The sequence below is a fragment of the Ovis canadensis genome, chromosome 3 (genome assembly GCF_042477335.2).
Source record: "Ovis canadensis isolate MfBH-ARS-UI-01 breed Bighorn chromosome 3, ARS-UI_OviCan_v2, whole genome shotgun sequence".
In the NCBI taxonomy this organism is placed as follows: Eukaryota; Metazoa; Chordata; class Mammalia; order Artiodactyla; family Bovidae; genus Ovis; species Ovis canadensis.
Genome location: NC_091247.1, coordinates 101,055,652 through 101,070,699, shown reverse-complemented (window position 1 = coordinate 101,070,699; position 15,048 = coordinate 101,055,652). Strand labels below are relative to the sequence as shown.

Genomic DNA, 15,048 nt, shown 5'->3' with positions numbered 1-15,048 from the left:
TACACAGAAGCCTGAAGGGCTGTATTTTTCAGAAGCCCCTGTATTTTTCAATTTAGACTTGCATATTTCTACTCAGTGCCTCCCTTGCGCTCCGCAAAGGGCTAAGTCCTCTTGCGAATAGGAAACGCCTGAGGCTCAACCAGGTGAAGAGATGTTCACGTTTCTGGTTTCGTTTGTTGCGATTCCCGCCGCGTCCGCAGAGCCTAGAATAGTGCTCGGTACGTAGTAGGCGAACTGCTTTACGTCCTTCAAGGACAGTGACTGAATTCCAGGTAATCCTGCCTCCTTTTGAATCTTAACAACGAATCAGTGAAACGGGTTTCTATCTCTGACTTCTTGGGCCGAGACCTCCGAAACCATCGGATCCGTGCCTGGAGATGACACCTAGCTGCCGGGTACCTCCCCGATTCTGTCCCACCATTCGGCGGCCGAAGATGTGTCCTAATAAGGTTCAGTTGAGCAGCGGCCGGGATTAGCTCGGAGTCACTCGAGTGGGCGTGTCCAGCCTCTCGCCTGGGCGCAGCCTCAGAGGAGAACTCGCCTCCCCTGGCCCCGCCCTATCCTCTCCCGGAGGGCGGGGCGAAGGGCAGGCTGGGAGAGGAGGCGAGTGGCGCCTGCGCGCGTGCGCGCTAGAGAGCTCACGGGCCGGGTGGCTGTGGCCGGCAGGGTCCCAGCGATTTGACAGAAAATGCAGGTGAGCAAGCCGGGGGTGGGGTGGGGGGCTCGACGCCTGGAGGCTGCGGCCTCTCGTTTTGCCCCGCTCGGTCCATGCGGGCGGCTGCCTGTCCTTGCCGGGCCTGTGGGAAGTGCCGGGCGCCTCAGGCTCGGGGTGGCCACGCGAGTCGAGGCCGGCGCAGGCGCAGTGCGGACGGGCGGGCGTGGTCTCGCGTGTCCGCGGGCTGGGCGTGCCCGCTCCCCTCCGTGTGTCCCACCCCCGAATCTCATCTTTGAGGGTAGTTCTCCGGGAGGTCGGCTGCCCTGGGCCTGTGAAGGCCTCTGCGGATCTTACCTGACAGTTACTTCCTCCTTGTTAACTCTCTTAGCGAGCACCTGAACAGGTGCGTTATGAACCCCCTTCACGGATGCGGAAGCTGAGGCTCGGATAATTGGAGGGTCCTCCCCTGAGGGGGTCGCGTAACATAACCCGTGTTCTTGACCCTGCCTAGAGCTGAGTGAGGGGTTACAACATCCTTCCCTCTCTGCCTCCCAATGTTGGTGTACAGGTTGAGGTGCGTCCCCTGTGGACCCTAGAGTCCAGCCTGAGGGTCCCGCTGCCCAGTTATTAATACTTTCCCTTTAAAAATGGATAAAACCAAATCCCTCAATTTTGTTCTTTTATTGTATCAGGAATTTATTAATGCAATTTGACTAAAAACCCATGGTTCAGTTCAGTCCAGTCGCTCAGTCGTGTCCGACTCTTTGCAACCCCATGAACCACAGTATGCCAGGCCTCCCTGTCCATCACCAACTCCCGGAATCCACCCAAACCCATGTCCACTGAGTCGATGATGCCATCCAACCATGTCATCCTCTGTCGTCCCCTTCTCTTCCTGCCCTCAATCTTTCCCAACATCAGAGTCTTTTCAAATGAGTCAGCTCTTCTCATCAGGTGGCCAAAGTATTGGAGTTTCAGCTTCAATATCAGTCCTTCCAATGAATATTCAGGACTGATTTCCTTTAGGATGGACTGGTTGGATCTCCTTGAAGTCCAAGGGACTGTTAAGAATCTTCTCCAACAACACAGTTGAAAAGCATCAGTTCTTAAGCACTCAACTTTCTTTATAGTCCAACTCTCACATCCATACATGACCATAACCTTGGAAAAACCATAACCTTGACTAGACGGACCTTTGTTGGCAAAGTAATGTCTCTGCTTTTGAATATGCTATCTAGGTTGGTCATAACTTTCCTTCCAAGGAGTACGCGTCTTTTAGTTTCATGGCTGCAATCACCATCTGCAGTGATGGAAAAGTGAAGAAAAAAAGACACCGTGGAAATGGATGCTTTTATGAGAAAATCTCTGATGATTCAGTTTTGTCACTGTTAAAGGACCCTCCTCCAAAGGTCATTCTCCTGCCTCCTAGATCCTCCTGTGGTTCGGAATTCTGATGAACTCATCTCTGACTCAGTGGCAGAAGGGAAGTGGAGTTAGTGTGGGTTTGATTGGGGCTGGGGAGGTTTGTTGGTGTTCAGTCTCTCAGTCATGTTGGACTCTTTGCGACCCCATGGACTGCAGCAGGCCAGGCTCCCCAGTCCTTCACCATCTCCCGGAGGTTGCTCAAACTCATGTCTGTTGAGCCGCTGCCATCCAACCATCTCATGCTCTATTGTCCCCTTCTCCTGCCCTCAGTCTTTCCTAGCATCAGGGTCTTTTCCATTGAGTCAGCTCTTTGCATCAGATGGCCAAAGGATTGAAGCTTTAGCTTCATCATCAGTCCTTCCAATCCTCCCCATCAGGGCTGGAGAGGATGATCGTCTCCAAATACAGCGTATCTGATGAAGAGGAAACTCAGAGCTGCCCTGGCCTCTGTGTTCTCTGTCCTTTTTGCCCCTGCTCAAAAATGTCATATCTTAAGAGGGCTTCCTGACCACCCTATGGAAGGGATTCTGTTTGTTTCTGTTTGACATATTTCAGCAGGACTGGCCAGGGAACTGAGGGTAGACCCTGGTTATCCCAGTGCTCTTCGCACAGCTTCCTGGTTTCACATTCCAGACCTGCCAAGACATGCCAAACCAGGGTTTGGGCAGCTGTGTTGTGGAGCTAGGAGCCCACCTTGGCATTTCTTTTTCTGATAGTTGATCCTGGTAAGTTTGACTTGTTCCAGCCTGGCAGTGTCTTCCTTAACGCCATGGCTCTCCCAAGTTTGTGAGGATTAACTAGGTAGGTACAGGCAAAGAAGTTTGTGGTGTCCCCAGCATGTAGGACTCAGTAAGCATCAGCTATTGTGAACTTCTCCATGGCGTCTCAGCTCTTCCTCTTAGCCTTGGCCTTTAGGGAATCAGTCAGGCTCTCTTCCTTCTGATTTTCTTGCAGCCACTCAGGACTTTGGAATACTCTATATCTTGTACTCGGGCCCTTGGCACAGGCTGGTCCTTCTGCCTGGAAAGTAATTTCCTAAATTTTCACTCCTCTGTCTGGCTCCTTCTCACCTTCCAGTCACAGTTAAATGTCACCTCTCCTGAGAGAACGTCCTGGCCCATCTTGTGGACTGCACGCCCCCTGGAAGTCCAGCTCAGCAGCCTGGCCATTGCATTTGTCATGCTATCTCTTTGTGTATTTAGTTACTTATTGCCTATTTCTTTCTCTCACCTGTAAAACTGGTGACTTTGGCATTCACCATGCTTCCCTACCATCTAGTACAATCATTTACATATAGTAGGTACTTAATAAATATCTGTTGAACAGATCACTCCGAGTCATTAATGAAAATTGACCAGAAGCCAGGTCAGAGCCTTGGCATCGGCATGGATGTCAGTCTGGACATCATGGCCTGATTTTTACCCTGAGACAGGAAGGTTGGAACAGGGATTGTGTGTCTTTTGACAGAGTGCCAGAAATAGACTTCAGAATAATTTGGTATGAAATCCTCTTCTTACCACTTTCCCATTTGAACCCTTGTCCAACATGGCACCCTTCACAGTGGACTTGGCCCTCACAGTACCCTTGGTCCACCTGCTCTAGGACCCCAATGCAGACACCGAGTGGAATGACATCTTACGCAAAAAAGGCATCTTGCCTTCAAAGGAAGATTTGAAAGATCTGGAGGAGGAGGCAGAAGAAGAGGAGCAGCGGATCCTCCAGCAGTCCATTGGTGAGCTTACCTGTGTTGGTGAGCTTACCTGTGTTTGTGATCTTACCTGTGTTTGTGATTCTGTGTCTGTCTGCTTAGGAAGCCCTCGGCAAGCCTCTAACTGCTTCAGTAGAAGGATCCTTTGAGCGAGAGTTGAAGTGCTGGGCTGGACACTGCCTCTGGGCCCTCCGGCAGGGCATCTCTGGCTTCATCTTCCTGGGCTATAGAACTGGGGGCACTTCAGAGGCTCCCCCCATCTCCCAGTTCCTGGTCTGTGTCTTTCTTCAGGGTTATGATAACCCTGAAGGAAATATTTCTGAGTCTCCACTTTTTGGTCAGTGATCAGTTCAGTTAATGTCATGGAAATCTGCCCAGAAGTTTTTACTGTTTGTAGTCTCCTGAGAAAGAAAGAAAGTGACGTTGCTCAGTTGTGTCCAACTCTTTGCAACCCCATGGACTGTAGCCCACCAGGCTCCTCCTTCCATGGGATTTTCCAAGCAAGAATACTGGAGTGGATTGCCATTTCCTTCTCCAGGAGATCTTCCCGATCCAGGAAGATCTTCCCGGGATTGAATCCAGGTCTCCTGCATTGTAGGCAGACGCTTTACCGTCTGAGCCACCAGGGAAGTCGTAGTCTCCTGAGCATATGCTTTATCTTTGTGGTTTGATTGAGAATATTAAAATAACTTGATTTGGGGAAACATAAGATGCTTGTAGTGTACGCGGTCTAAGGTCTTTCTCACATGTAGGTATACCACTTGAATTGGAATCCCTTGTGGTGCTTGTGAAAAAAAACAAGCAAACAGACAAAACACAACAGCATACAGTCCCTACTGAATCGGAATCTCTGGGGGTAAGGCCCAGGAATGTGCATATTAAGCCAGTGCCTCAGAGAGTTTCTGATTCACACCTAAGTTTGAGAACCGTTGATCACAGGAGCTAGGACTTCTGTCCCATGTTGACATGTTAGGGCTGATTTAGAGGAGAATTTATTACACAGCGTTTATCTAGCAAATGTAATATATTCTATCCAGAAGGACTGCTGTGTGGTGTGTGTTTTCTAGGCACTGGGGCTTTAGCTGTGCATGGGCCAGCCAAAACACCCTATCCTCTTGGAGCTTATGTTCTAATGGAGGAGACAGACAGTAAATGATACATGAGTGAAATATAGGAAAATAAGGCAGGAAAGGGTTGGAAGAGAAAGTGAAAGTCGCTCAGTTGTGTCCAACTCTTTGTGACCCCATGAAATGTAGTCTGCCAGGCTCCTCTGTCCATGGAATTGTCCAGGCAAAATACTGGAGTGGGTAGCCATTCCCTTCTCCAGAGGATCTTCCCAACCCAGTGATCGAACCCAGGTCTCCCTCACTGCAAGTGGATTCTTTACCATCTGAGCCACCAGGGAAGCCCTGGTGGGTATAAGGTTGAAGGACTGGGTGGGTATAATTCTAGAGGGTCAGAGAGGGCCTCACTGGGAATAACATTTGAGTCGACCCAAGGGAGGCGAATGAGCAAGTGGGAAGCATGTTGGAGGATCTGCCAGGAGGCCAGGGGGACTGGGAGACAGAAGCAGGAGGTTCAGAGGGACAAGCAGGGGTCAGACATTTAGGACCTTGTAGCGTCTAGTGTGGACCTTGGCTTCGATGTCTAATGAGGTCGGCATCATTGGAGGTTTGAACAGAGGAGGGACGTGCCCTCTGTGTTGATAGTACCTTCCTGTTGTCTTACTGAGTGCGGACTGTAGGGGCAGGGCAGGAAGTGGGGAGACCAGGTGAAACGACTGCAGTGGTGCCCTTGGCAAGTGATGCCATTGGCTTGGACCAGAGTGGTGGGTGGAAGTGGCCAGATCTGGTTGTATTTTGAAGGTAGGACCGATGGGATTTGCTTATGGATCCTGTGATGGGTGTGAGAGCAAGTAAGGCAAAGATGACTGCAAGGCTCTGGGCTTGAGTGGCCAGAAGGATGGAGTCACCACGTGAGATGAGGAAGGCTTGGGCAGGAGCAGGTTTGGAGGTGAAGATCAGGAACTCGATTTAGGACCTAGTCACTTTGAGATTTCTTTTTTTTTTTTTAGTTTTTTATTTTTTAAATTTTAAAATCTTTAATTCTTACATGCGTTCCCAAACATTTCTTATTAGACAAATACAGATGGTAGGTGAGCAGTTGGGAATGCTTTCTTAAATCAGAAATAAGGGCTAGAGGCATACATTTGGGAGTTGGCAGCATGTCGGTGGGTTTTAAAGCTGTGAGATATAGTCACCAAGGGAGCGGGTATAGGTGAGGAAGGAAACGAGTCCAGTCAACAGAGGGTCCAGGGGAGGGGCTGCCAGGAGGGAGGAGAAAAAGAGGCCAGAGGAGATGGACTTTCAGAGAGGAGGAGACACCCATCCAGTGATGGATTAGGCCAAATATGCTCATCGGTTGAGTAAACAGATCATTACTGACTTTGGTAAGAGCAGGTTTGGGTCATGTTAGGGTGGAAGTCAGGGGACAAAAACCTGATTGGATGTCAAGAAGCAAGAGTCTTTATGGCAATAAAAACAAAATACAGATTTTTACAGCCATTGATAAAAAAGAGAAGTGAGAGCTGCCTACCACTCAGAAGACCAGGTGACAATCCCTTCACCTCTAGCAAAGGTGTGCTGGGGAGGACCCCAGAGGGTCCTCCCACCTTCTTGGAGGCATGAGAACTGTTACGCACCTGTCCCTGAGCATCACGAACTTGCAGATCAGGCCACTTGAGCTCAGGCTAATACACCTTTCTCCTTTTATACATTTGGGAAACTTTCCTGTTTGTATCCTTATTGTCATGTGAATGTAAGAGAGCCAGGCTGGCTGATCTTTTAAAAATGCTCTCCCATTCTTAGTTACTGTATAACACCTTGGATGTGTGCATGCGTGCTAAGTCGCTTTAGTCGTGTCTGACTGTTTGCGACCCTATGGACGTGTAGCCCACCAGGCTCCTGTGTTCATGGGATTCTCCAGGCAGGAATACTGGAGTGGGTTGCCGTGCCCTTCTCCAGGGGGTCTTCCCGACCCAGGGATTGAACTCACATCTCTAAGCATTCTGCGTTGGCAGATGAGTTCTTTACCGCTAGTGCAACACCTTACCTACTTTTTATTTTGGTTTTGATGGGCTAGGGGCCTTTTGGTATTGCATGCACTCCTTTAGGAGAAAAGTGAAGGAGAAAAGACCCCAAATGCATCTTCGTTCATCTTTTACATTTTTGGTTTTTCGCCAACTCAATGACATTCAGTGAAAACATATGAAGACATGACTTTGGAAGAACTGGAGGATAATGAAGACGAATTTAATGAGGAAGACGAACGTGCAATTGAAATGTACAGGTTAGTGCCACCCAGAGGGACTGCTTGGCTTTTCATGTGGCACTATAACGTGCGTCCTTTGAAATAACCCTGGCACATAAGTAAGTGAACCTGGACCTCTACAGAGTTTGCCATGTGAAAGGGGTGTGTGGAGCGCACGTAGGTAAGATGTCCCTCTCCTCCTCCTGTTGTGCAGGCAGCAAAGACTGGCTGAGTGGAAAGCAACCCAACTGAAGAATAAGTTTGGAGAGGTTTTGGAAATCTCGGGAAAGGATTATGTTCAAGAAGTTACCAAAGCTGGTGAGGGCTTGTGGGTCATCCTGCACCTTTACAAACAAGGGTGAGCTGATCTGATGTGTGTGTGTGCACGTGCAGTCTCTCAGTCGTGTCTGACTCTCTGTGACCCCGTGGACTGTAGCCCGCCAGGCTCCTCTGTCCGTGGGCTTTCCCAGGCGAGGGTGCTGGAGTGGGCTGTCATTTCCTTCTCCAGGGGAATCTTCCCGACCCAGGGATCAAACCTGCAAGTCCTGTGTCTCCTGCTTGGTCAGGGGTATTCTTTACCTCTGAGCCACCTGGGAATCCCTGATGCCTGTCTTTAAATACTAGTTTGAATTTATGTCTTGAACATCTCAGGCTTACTTCACACCAGAGGTGTTTTTTTTTTTTTAACTAATGTTTTATGTGTTTTTGTTGCAGATTTGCCCAAATATTATTGTCTAATTTTTGTCTTAAGACTTTCAGATTAATATTTGTGATATTAATGGCTTTATTAATACAAATGGCTTTATTAAATTGTAGCAGAACAGACTTTTTTTTTTAATTGTAAATGAATTCCTCAGTCACTCGTCCCTCTGAAGAAACTCCAGCGTTTCACGACTCCGCGTCGTGAGTCACTCTCCTTGATGGCGCAGGTGACTTTTGGGAGCATTGTCCGTGGCGAGTGATGCAGAGAGCCCCTAGCGCCTCACCTTCAGTTTTGCTCCCACCCTGTGGAGTCCAGTGCTTGTGCAGGAGTTTCTCTCAAGCTGGAAGCGCATTCTGAATCACACATTCCAAGCCTTGGATGCGCTCTCCTTAAGAAAAGCAAGACAGTTATCTTTTACAGTGGAGCTGCTTTTCTGACTCACTCGGTCAGATTAAATTGGACTTTGGCTTTTGAACACTTTGCCCAAACCTATAGAAAGTTTTTAAACACCGTTTGTTCATCTTGGCTGGAATAGCAGAAGCACTTGTGAAGTTGTCATGAGGTTTTCTGTGGGGCAGAAGGGCAGCTGAGGTTTACTGTACACAGACACAAACTCACGGTTGCTTCTCTTTATTTCACAGGATTCCCCTCTGTGCCCTGATAAATCAGCACTTCAGTGCACTTGCCAGGAAGTTTCCTGATGTCAAGTTTATCAAAGCCATTTCAACCACCTGCATACCCAATTACCCTGATAGGAATCTGCCCACGATATTTGTGTACCTCGAAGGTGACATTAAGGCTCAGTTTATCGGACCTCTGGTGTTTGGTGGCATGAACCTGACTTTGGATGGTAAGGACTCTTTGAGGTACACATGAGGGATGGGCAGGGACTGTGTCTGTTGTTAAGGGTGCCTGTTTCCTAGACGCAGGTAGGATGACTTGTCATAGAGTCACCTTTGTCCCGTGTGAGTGATTGTGAAAAGAGAAGAACATTGAATCTGTCATCTTAGATGAGTCATTGGGAGCAATTACAACTGGACTGTCAGTTAAAAGAGGGCAGAATGGATTTTAAAATATTTAATATTATTGTCTGTGCTGTTTTATTTGTCCCTACAGTTGAATATGTTTTTTAGTTATAACTCAAGATCACATCGTTCATTTCTTATTTAATTCACCCAAACATATTAGTGACAGATGTTTATATGTAAATATACATAAATATATGTAAATTTATACATATATGCTGCTGCTAAGTCGCTTCAGTCATGTCTGACTCTGTGTGACCCCATAGGCGGCAGCCCATGAGGCTCCCCCATCCCTGGGATTCTCCAGGCAAGAACACTGGAGTGGGTTGCCATTTCCTTCTCCAATGCATGAAAGTGAAAGTGAAAGTGAAGTCGCTCAGTCATGTCCGACTCTTAGCGACCCCATGGACTGCGGCCCACCAGGCTCCTCCGTCCATGGGATTTTCCAGGCAAGAGTGCTGGAGTGGGGTGCCATTGCCTTCTCCTTATACATATATAAATCTCTATAAAAATAGTTTTTCAGTTGAAAGGAAACTTTTAAATGAAAAGTTTATTTAATTCTGCCTCTTAACTCCTAAAGGATATATCTTTTATTTTTTTCTACTTGTGAAATAGGAGGTATTAAAATACATATGCACACATAATATGTGGGAGAGAAGCTGAGGCCTATGAGCTTCCTACTAGGTCAGATTCTTTATCTCTTGAGTGCAGTGATATGTCCAACTATGCTTTAGTTAGTAGCCTTTAAAAACATGTTAAAATATGACTTTATATTCTACTTTATATAACTATATAAGATATTCAACTGGGAAACGTGTAAACAGATACATAGATGCATTTATATATTATATCAGTTTTGCTTTATTCCAGTGTTCAAAGGCATATGATATTTCAAACTAAGTATGTGTTTTGCCTCTTATTTTGATCTTTGAACATACCATTAGGGGAGAGAGATAGGTATACAATAATAATTATAGTCTTTGTTTCTAGAAAAAGTCTCATTTGTAGGCCAGGCTCCCTGGAATTCTCCAGGCAAAAATACTGGAGTGGGTTGCCATTCCCCCCTCTAGGGGATCTTCCCAACTGAGGGATCAAACTCAAGGATTGAAAGACTTGCTGGCAGATTCTTTACTGTCTGTCTGAGCCACCAGGAAAGCCCCATATAAATGAACATTAACATTAAATAGATTCACTTACGCATATGCATGTACATGTGAATCTAAATACATCCTTAAGAATCAGAAATCCTAAGAATTTTTTTTTGAGAAATTTATTGAATTTTTTTGTCATTGAACCAAGATACCTAGAGCTGAAAATGCTGATGCTGTTCATCTCTGTGGAACACTTTGAATTAACGTGATTTCAGTAAAATTGGTTTTCAGATTTTTTAAAAAATGTATTGGGCTGCACTGGATCTTAGTTATAGCATTCAAGGTCTAGGTCACTGATTGGGGATTGAACCCAGGCCCCTTGGATTGGGAGCATGGACTTTTAACCACTAGACCATCAGGGAAGTCCCTGGTTTTCAGATTTTAATAGAAGTTTCCCAGTTAGTAGAGCATCAGTTTAAACCAGACTGTTTGGTATAGAATCTTTCTGACAGTCTCTCACTCCTGCCTGGGTAGAAAAATATATCACTTGATTTTGCTTCACAGTGTCTCACACCAGTGTGGATTTTTCACTGATTATAAGAGGGTAAAATATAGGATACTTTGGCTACCTGATGCGAAGAGCTGACTCGTTGGAAAAGACCCTGATACCGGGAAAGATTGAGGGCAGGAAGAGAAGGGGACAACAGAGGATGAGATGGTTGGATGGCATCACCAACTCAATGGACATGGGTTTGGGTGGACTTTGGGAGTTGGTGATGGACAGGGAGGCCTGGCATGCTGCGGTTCATGGGGTCACAAAGAATCGGATACAACTGAGTGACTGAACTGAACTAAACTGAACTGAAAATATAGGAGCTAAGCCTTTAATCACTGATTTTTTTTTTTTTGATACTTTTAAGAATTATTACTACTTGGAACAAATGTATCAATCCTAGCATGTCATCATACCTTGAGCCTTTGACTCTAATAGATTGAGATATTGGACATGAGGTTTAAGAATTTCCTTTTGCTAAATAAAATTGGATTTAATAATTACATTGCCAGCAAGACTGTGAAAAGTATTTTCTTAATATATTTCATGCTGATTTCTTTCCTGGGACATTGTGCAAGCCAAGAAGCTAGGCCGTGAGAAGATGGGTTTAGTCCTTGGGTTTTTATTAGTTATCCTGGAGGTTCAAATGTATGTAATATTTCATTTCATCTCATTTTATGAAAAGTTTTTGCAGGTGGTTTTGTTTTCCATCTTAAGGGTATGATTTTTTTCCCCCCTTTCTTCCAGGTGCCTTATAATCATGACCCTCAAATTGTCATCAAGTGTGGATAGTCATAGTCTCTGCTTAGAAAAAACACTGTGGCTTGAGGTTCCCACTCAGGCTGAGTCTTAGGCAATTTGCTTTTTCTTTATCATGCAGAGTTGGAGTGGAAGTTGTCTGAGTCTGGAGCCATCAAGACGAGCCTGGAGGAGAACCCCAAGAAGCCCGTGGAAGACGTGCTGCTGTCCGCGGTGCGGTGCTCTGTCCCCGCCAGGAGGGACAGTGATTCTGAGGATGACTGAGGCCGTGGCCCTGGTGACCTGCTGAATTTCCCGATGTGATATAGCATGAACTTTTTTTAAAAAAGGAAGAAGTAGGAACGTATACTGTGGTTTTTTAGTCTTTTATATTACGTTCTGAGTCTCATAGATCTCAGAAGTAATCATTGCTGGGAATCCTTTTAAATTTCTGGGAACTCTTTTTAAATTAATAGTATTTCCTTAAGAAAAAAATAAAAGCCAGATATTAGTTTGGCAGATGTCTATGTTTTCCTTGCTTATATTTTAGATCAGCTGTAAGACTATTCACTATTCATTTACATAAAACTACTAAAAAAGAAATACAGGAAATATAGAAGTTTTTTTTTTAATAATGTGAATAAATTATACAGTGGAAAATGGCAAGCTAAGCTTTGCATTTATATTATTATTTCTTTTTATTCTTTTATAGAGCTAGCAATAGGATTAACTCAAAGGAATGAGTGCTAGGAAGAAGTCTTAGTATTTATCCTGTTTAGAAGAAATAGGCAATAATTTTTGTGAAATACTGTCTTATCAAAGTCTAAAAGATTAGGCTTATCAAACTAAAAGATTCCAATTTGATAATTTTTTGTTTTCAGGCTGTTGAGATGTGAGCTAATCTCAATTACTGTAAAAGGTGTCACCTGAAACTCTTTTTTGGAAATAAATAGATATAAGCACACACAGAGATAGCCAAAGTATATCTCAATCAGTCAGTAAAAAACATAAAATGTTTTCTGACCAAGAATCCTCTTAGCATTTACCACTTCTCGTCAAACTGACATTAACAGAATAATCAGGGGGACTGTTGTTCCCTTATACTTGTGTTGAGTAATGTGGTGCTTACTACCCATAGTAAAGACTCCTGGTTTGAATCTTTAAAAAATTTGAATCAGAAAGGGCACAGAGTTCCTTCAGATTATTGTGTATTTTTGCTATCATTCAGAAAGAAACAAGCAGCTGTGACCCTTGATCTGTCAGAAGTGTCTGCATTAGTGACTTTATTTTTATATACACATGAGAGCCAGCGCTTCTGGTGGAAACATACTCTGTGTCACAGACTTCCTTGAAGGATTCCTCATGGAATTTTAATCGCAGGGTGGAAATAAGCTTGGTCAGGCCTGTCACTCCTCTGCGGGTCCCATGGCTTAGATTTTCTGTTGTCAGCTGGCAGCAGAGTGAAGTGCAGTGGTGAAGGTGTGACTGCTATGTTGGTCAAGAGCTGTGGTGCGTACTCTTCCCCAGTGGAGAGAGGTGTGTGTGAACGCGGCAGGCCTCATACTGCTGAGGAGCCCATTCAGGGTGTCATTCTCAACATACGCTATGCCACTTTGATCTTTGTTCCTCTGACATCTTTCCTCCATGCCAGTCTAAGGTGTTGAGTTTGTGCGCAAAGGCTCAGGTGACTTGGTTCATGATCCCTGTCTGGACATACAGCTCCCAGACCCCAGAAATCTGTTTAGTCGTGCTGACTGAACTTGACTTAAAAATGCAGAGGAAGAACAGCATCTTTGTCCTAATATTAAAATTGTAATTTTAAACCTAACCTGGAAATTTCTACAGGTTGGTTAGTTCTGGAGACTTCCCCGTATTCCTTACCATTAACTCCCGTTTCATTTGGAGTGTTTGTGATGCGATGGAGGTGATACAGCTTGGTTCTGAAGCACTGAGTTTGTCTCATTCCACAGCAGAAACACACAGCGACCAGGGAAAACCAGCAAGAAAGATCTCGACAGTCTGTCTCCTGGTGTTGGGAGGGAACAGTTATGGGGAAGGGGTGTTGAGCAGATGCTAGATAACCCTTTCTACAGTGATATTGGTGAGAAATGTTTTCAGGAAGTTGGGGTGGTAAGTAGTTTGGGAGAAATAACATAGGTAGACTGTAGACTCACCCCTTGGTATCAGTGGTGGTTGGTTCCAGGGCCCCATGGGGTATCTGCAGATGCTCAGGTCCTTGAAGCTGGCTCTCCGTGTCATCAGTCCGTGGTTTGTTGGATCCGCAGATGTGGAACCAGCAGACACAAATCCGCTGCTGTGCTGTGCTGTGCTGAGTTGTGTCTGACTCTGTTACCCATGGACTGTAGCCCACCAGGCTGCTCTGTCCATGGGATCCTCCAGGCAAGAATACTGGAGTGGGTTGCCGTTTCCTCCTCCGGGGATCTTTCCAACCCAGCGATCCAACCTGTGTGTTGTGTCTGCCCTGCATTGGCAGGTGGGTTCTTTACTGCTGAGCCACCTGGGAAGCTGACTGTAATCAAATACAGTTGATTTTTCCTAGTTTTCCTTATTTTGTAGAGAAAAAGGATACAGTTAGGATGTACACAACTACCTCATTGCAAACCTAAATTATATCCGCCTGTCCTGACATTGCCGAAACAGTGGCTTTCTGGGGCATCTTCTTTCCAAAGTGCCTCAGAGAACTCGTCTTGGATGCAGCAGACACTTTGTGAGAGACAGAAAGGGCTTAGAAGGGGGTCCTTTTTCCCTAATGCCTCAGTTTTTCACCACTTATTGCCTCCAGCTTTAAATTTACTTTTCTTATATAACAAGCCCCAGTTTTGCCAATGCAGTTTTCAAGTACGACGGGCCAAATGTGTTGTGACTGGGTTGCCTAGTTTAGAAACATGTTCTGTGAAAGTGGTTTTGTCCTCCTTGTGAAACCAGCTGTTTCTCATAAACACCTTTTCAACAGGTGGGTTTCGCCTGTCGCGTTCCTGATGTTTATGTCCACTTTAGCCTAGGGTCCCAGCTTTCCAGCCTCTGCACGCTGCCCCCACTCGCTGACTGCACAAGGGACCTGTCACTCATGTGCTGCTAGGAGATCCCTGGGTCCATTCTCACCGCCCATCCCTGCAGCAGCCTCGTCTTCTATGCATTCAGTGTCCAGTGAAGATGGGTCTGCCCTCCACGGCCAAGCCGTCCTTCTATACTTTTGACCCGATTTTCTCCCACATTCTTTCAGGACTTCGTTCCAGTAAATTATTGCCTTATCTCAGTCTCTCCCTTGATGTGGGGCCTCAGGCTGTAAGTGTTGGGATGGGTAACAGAGACTGCTCCCTGCCTGTCAAGGACCAGGATTCTCCAGCTCCACTCCAGTAGCTGAAGGATTAAGCTCCCAGCCTCCATTGGAGCTGCGGGTTGCCAGAGGGAGGTGGGCAGAAGCTGGCTGGGAGTCCTGGGCACGCTTCTTGGGAAGGGCAGCTGCTGTAGATGTGACTGCAGCCTACCTGCGCTGTAGGGTGTGCATACAGAGCCAGAGCATCGAGGGTGGGATTTCTGGTGATGCTGTGAAGCCTCTGTAACCCGGCTCCCACCTGCCCTCCCTGGACTCCTCTTACTGGGAAAGAAGTAGCTTTCACTGTGGCCTCTCTTAGAAGCAGTTTATGCATCTCCTGCTAAAGCCCCCTGCCCATTGTCTGTCAAAACCACAACTGTCCTAGCTTTCTGCTCCCCACTTTCAGGTTGCTAAACAAAGCAGAGCAGCGTGTTCCTGGCCTCTGTGTCGTCATCATCATCGCCCTTCAGGAACTTCATGAGCCAGACCAGGACTTCCACTTTC

General features: G+C 46.1%; 1 protein-coding gene across 2 annotated transcripts; it reads left to right on the top strand.

The window, feature by feature from the left end:
• The first annotated feature begins 488 nt into the window (after positions 1-488).
• PDCL3 (phosducin like 3) lies at positions 489-11,724 on the top strand. Of its 2 annotated transcripts, none has more exons than XM_069580580.1 (6): positions 489-694; positions 3,683-3,812; positions 7,046-7,136; positions 7,312-7,455; positions 8,442-8,650; positions 11,350-11,724. In XM_069580580.1, the coding sequence occupies exons 1-6, from the start codon at positions 689-691 to the stop codon at positions 11,490-11,492; spliced, it is 723 nt and encodes a 240-aa protein (XP_069436681.1). In that variant the 5' UTR covers positions 489-688; the 3' UTR covers positions 11,493-11,724. The 2 variants fall into 2 exon arrangements, with proteins under 2 accessions (XP_069436681.1, XP_069436680.1); XM_069580579.1 differs by having other exon boundaries at positions 564-694; positions 3,683-3,830.
• The last annotated feature ends 3,324 nt before the right edge of the window (positions 11,725-15,048 follow it).

Excerpts from the sequence above, each read along its gene's own strand:
- PDCL3 (XM_069580579.1), top strand. Across the intron at positions 7,456-8,441 it reads CTGCACCTTTACAAACAAGG|GATTCCCCTCTGTGCCCTGA; the intron begins GTGAGCTGATCT and ends TTTATTTCACAG. Across the intron at positions 8,651-11,349 it reads CATGAACCTGACTTTGGATG|AGTTGGAGTGGAAGTTGTCT; the intron begins GTAAGGACTCTT and ends TTTATCATGCAG.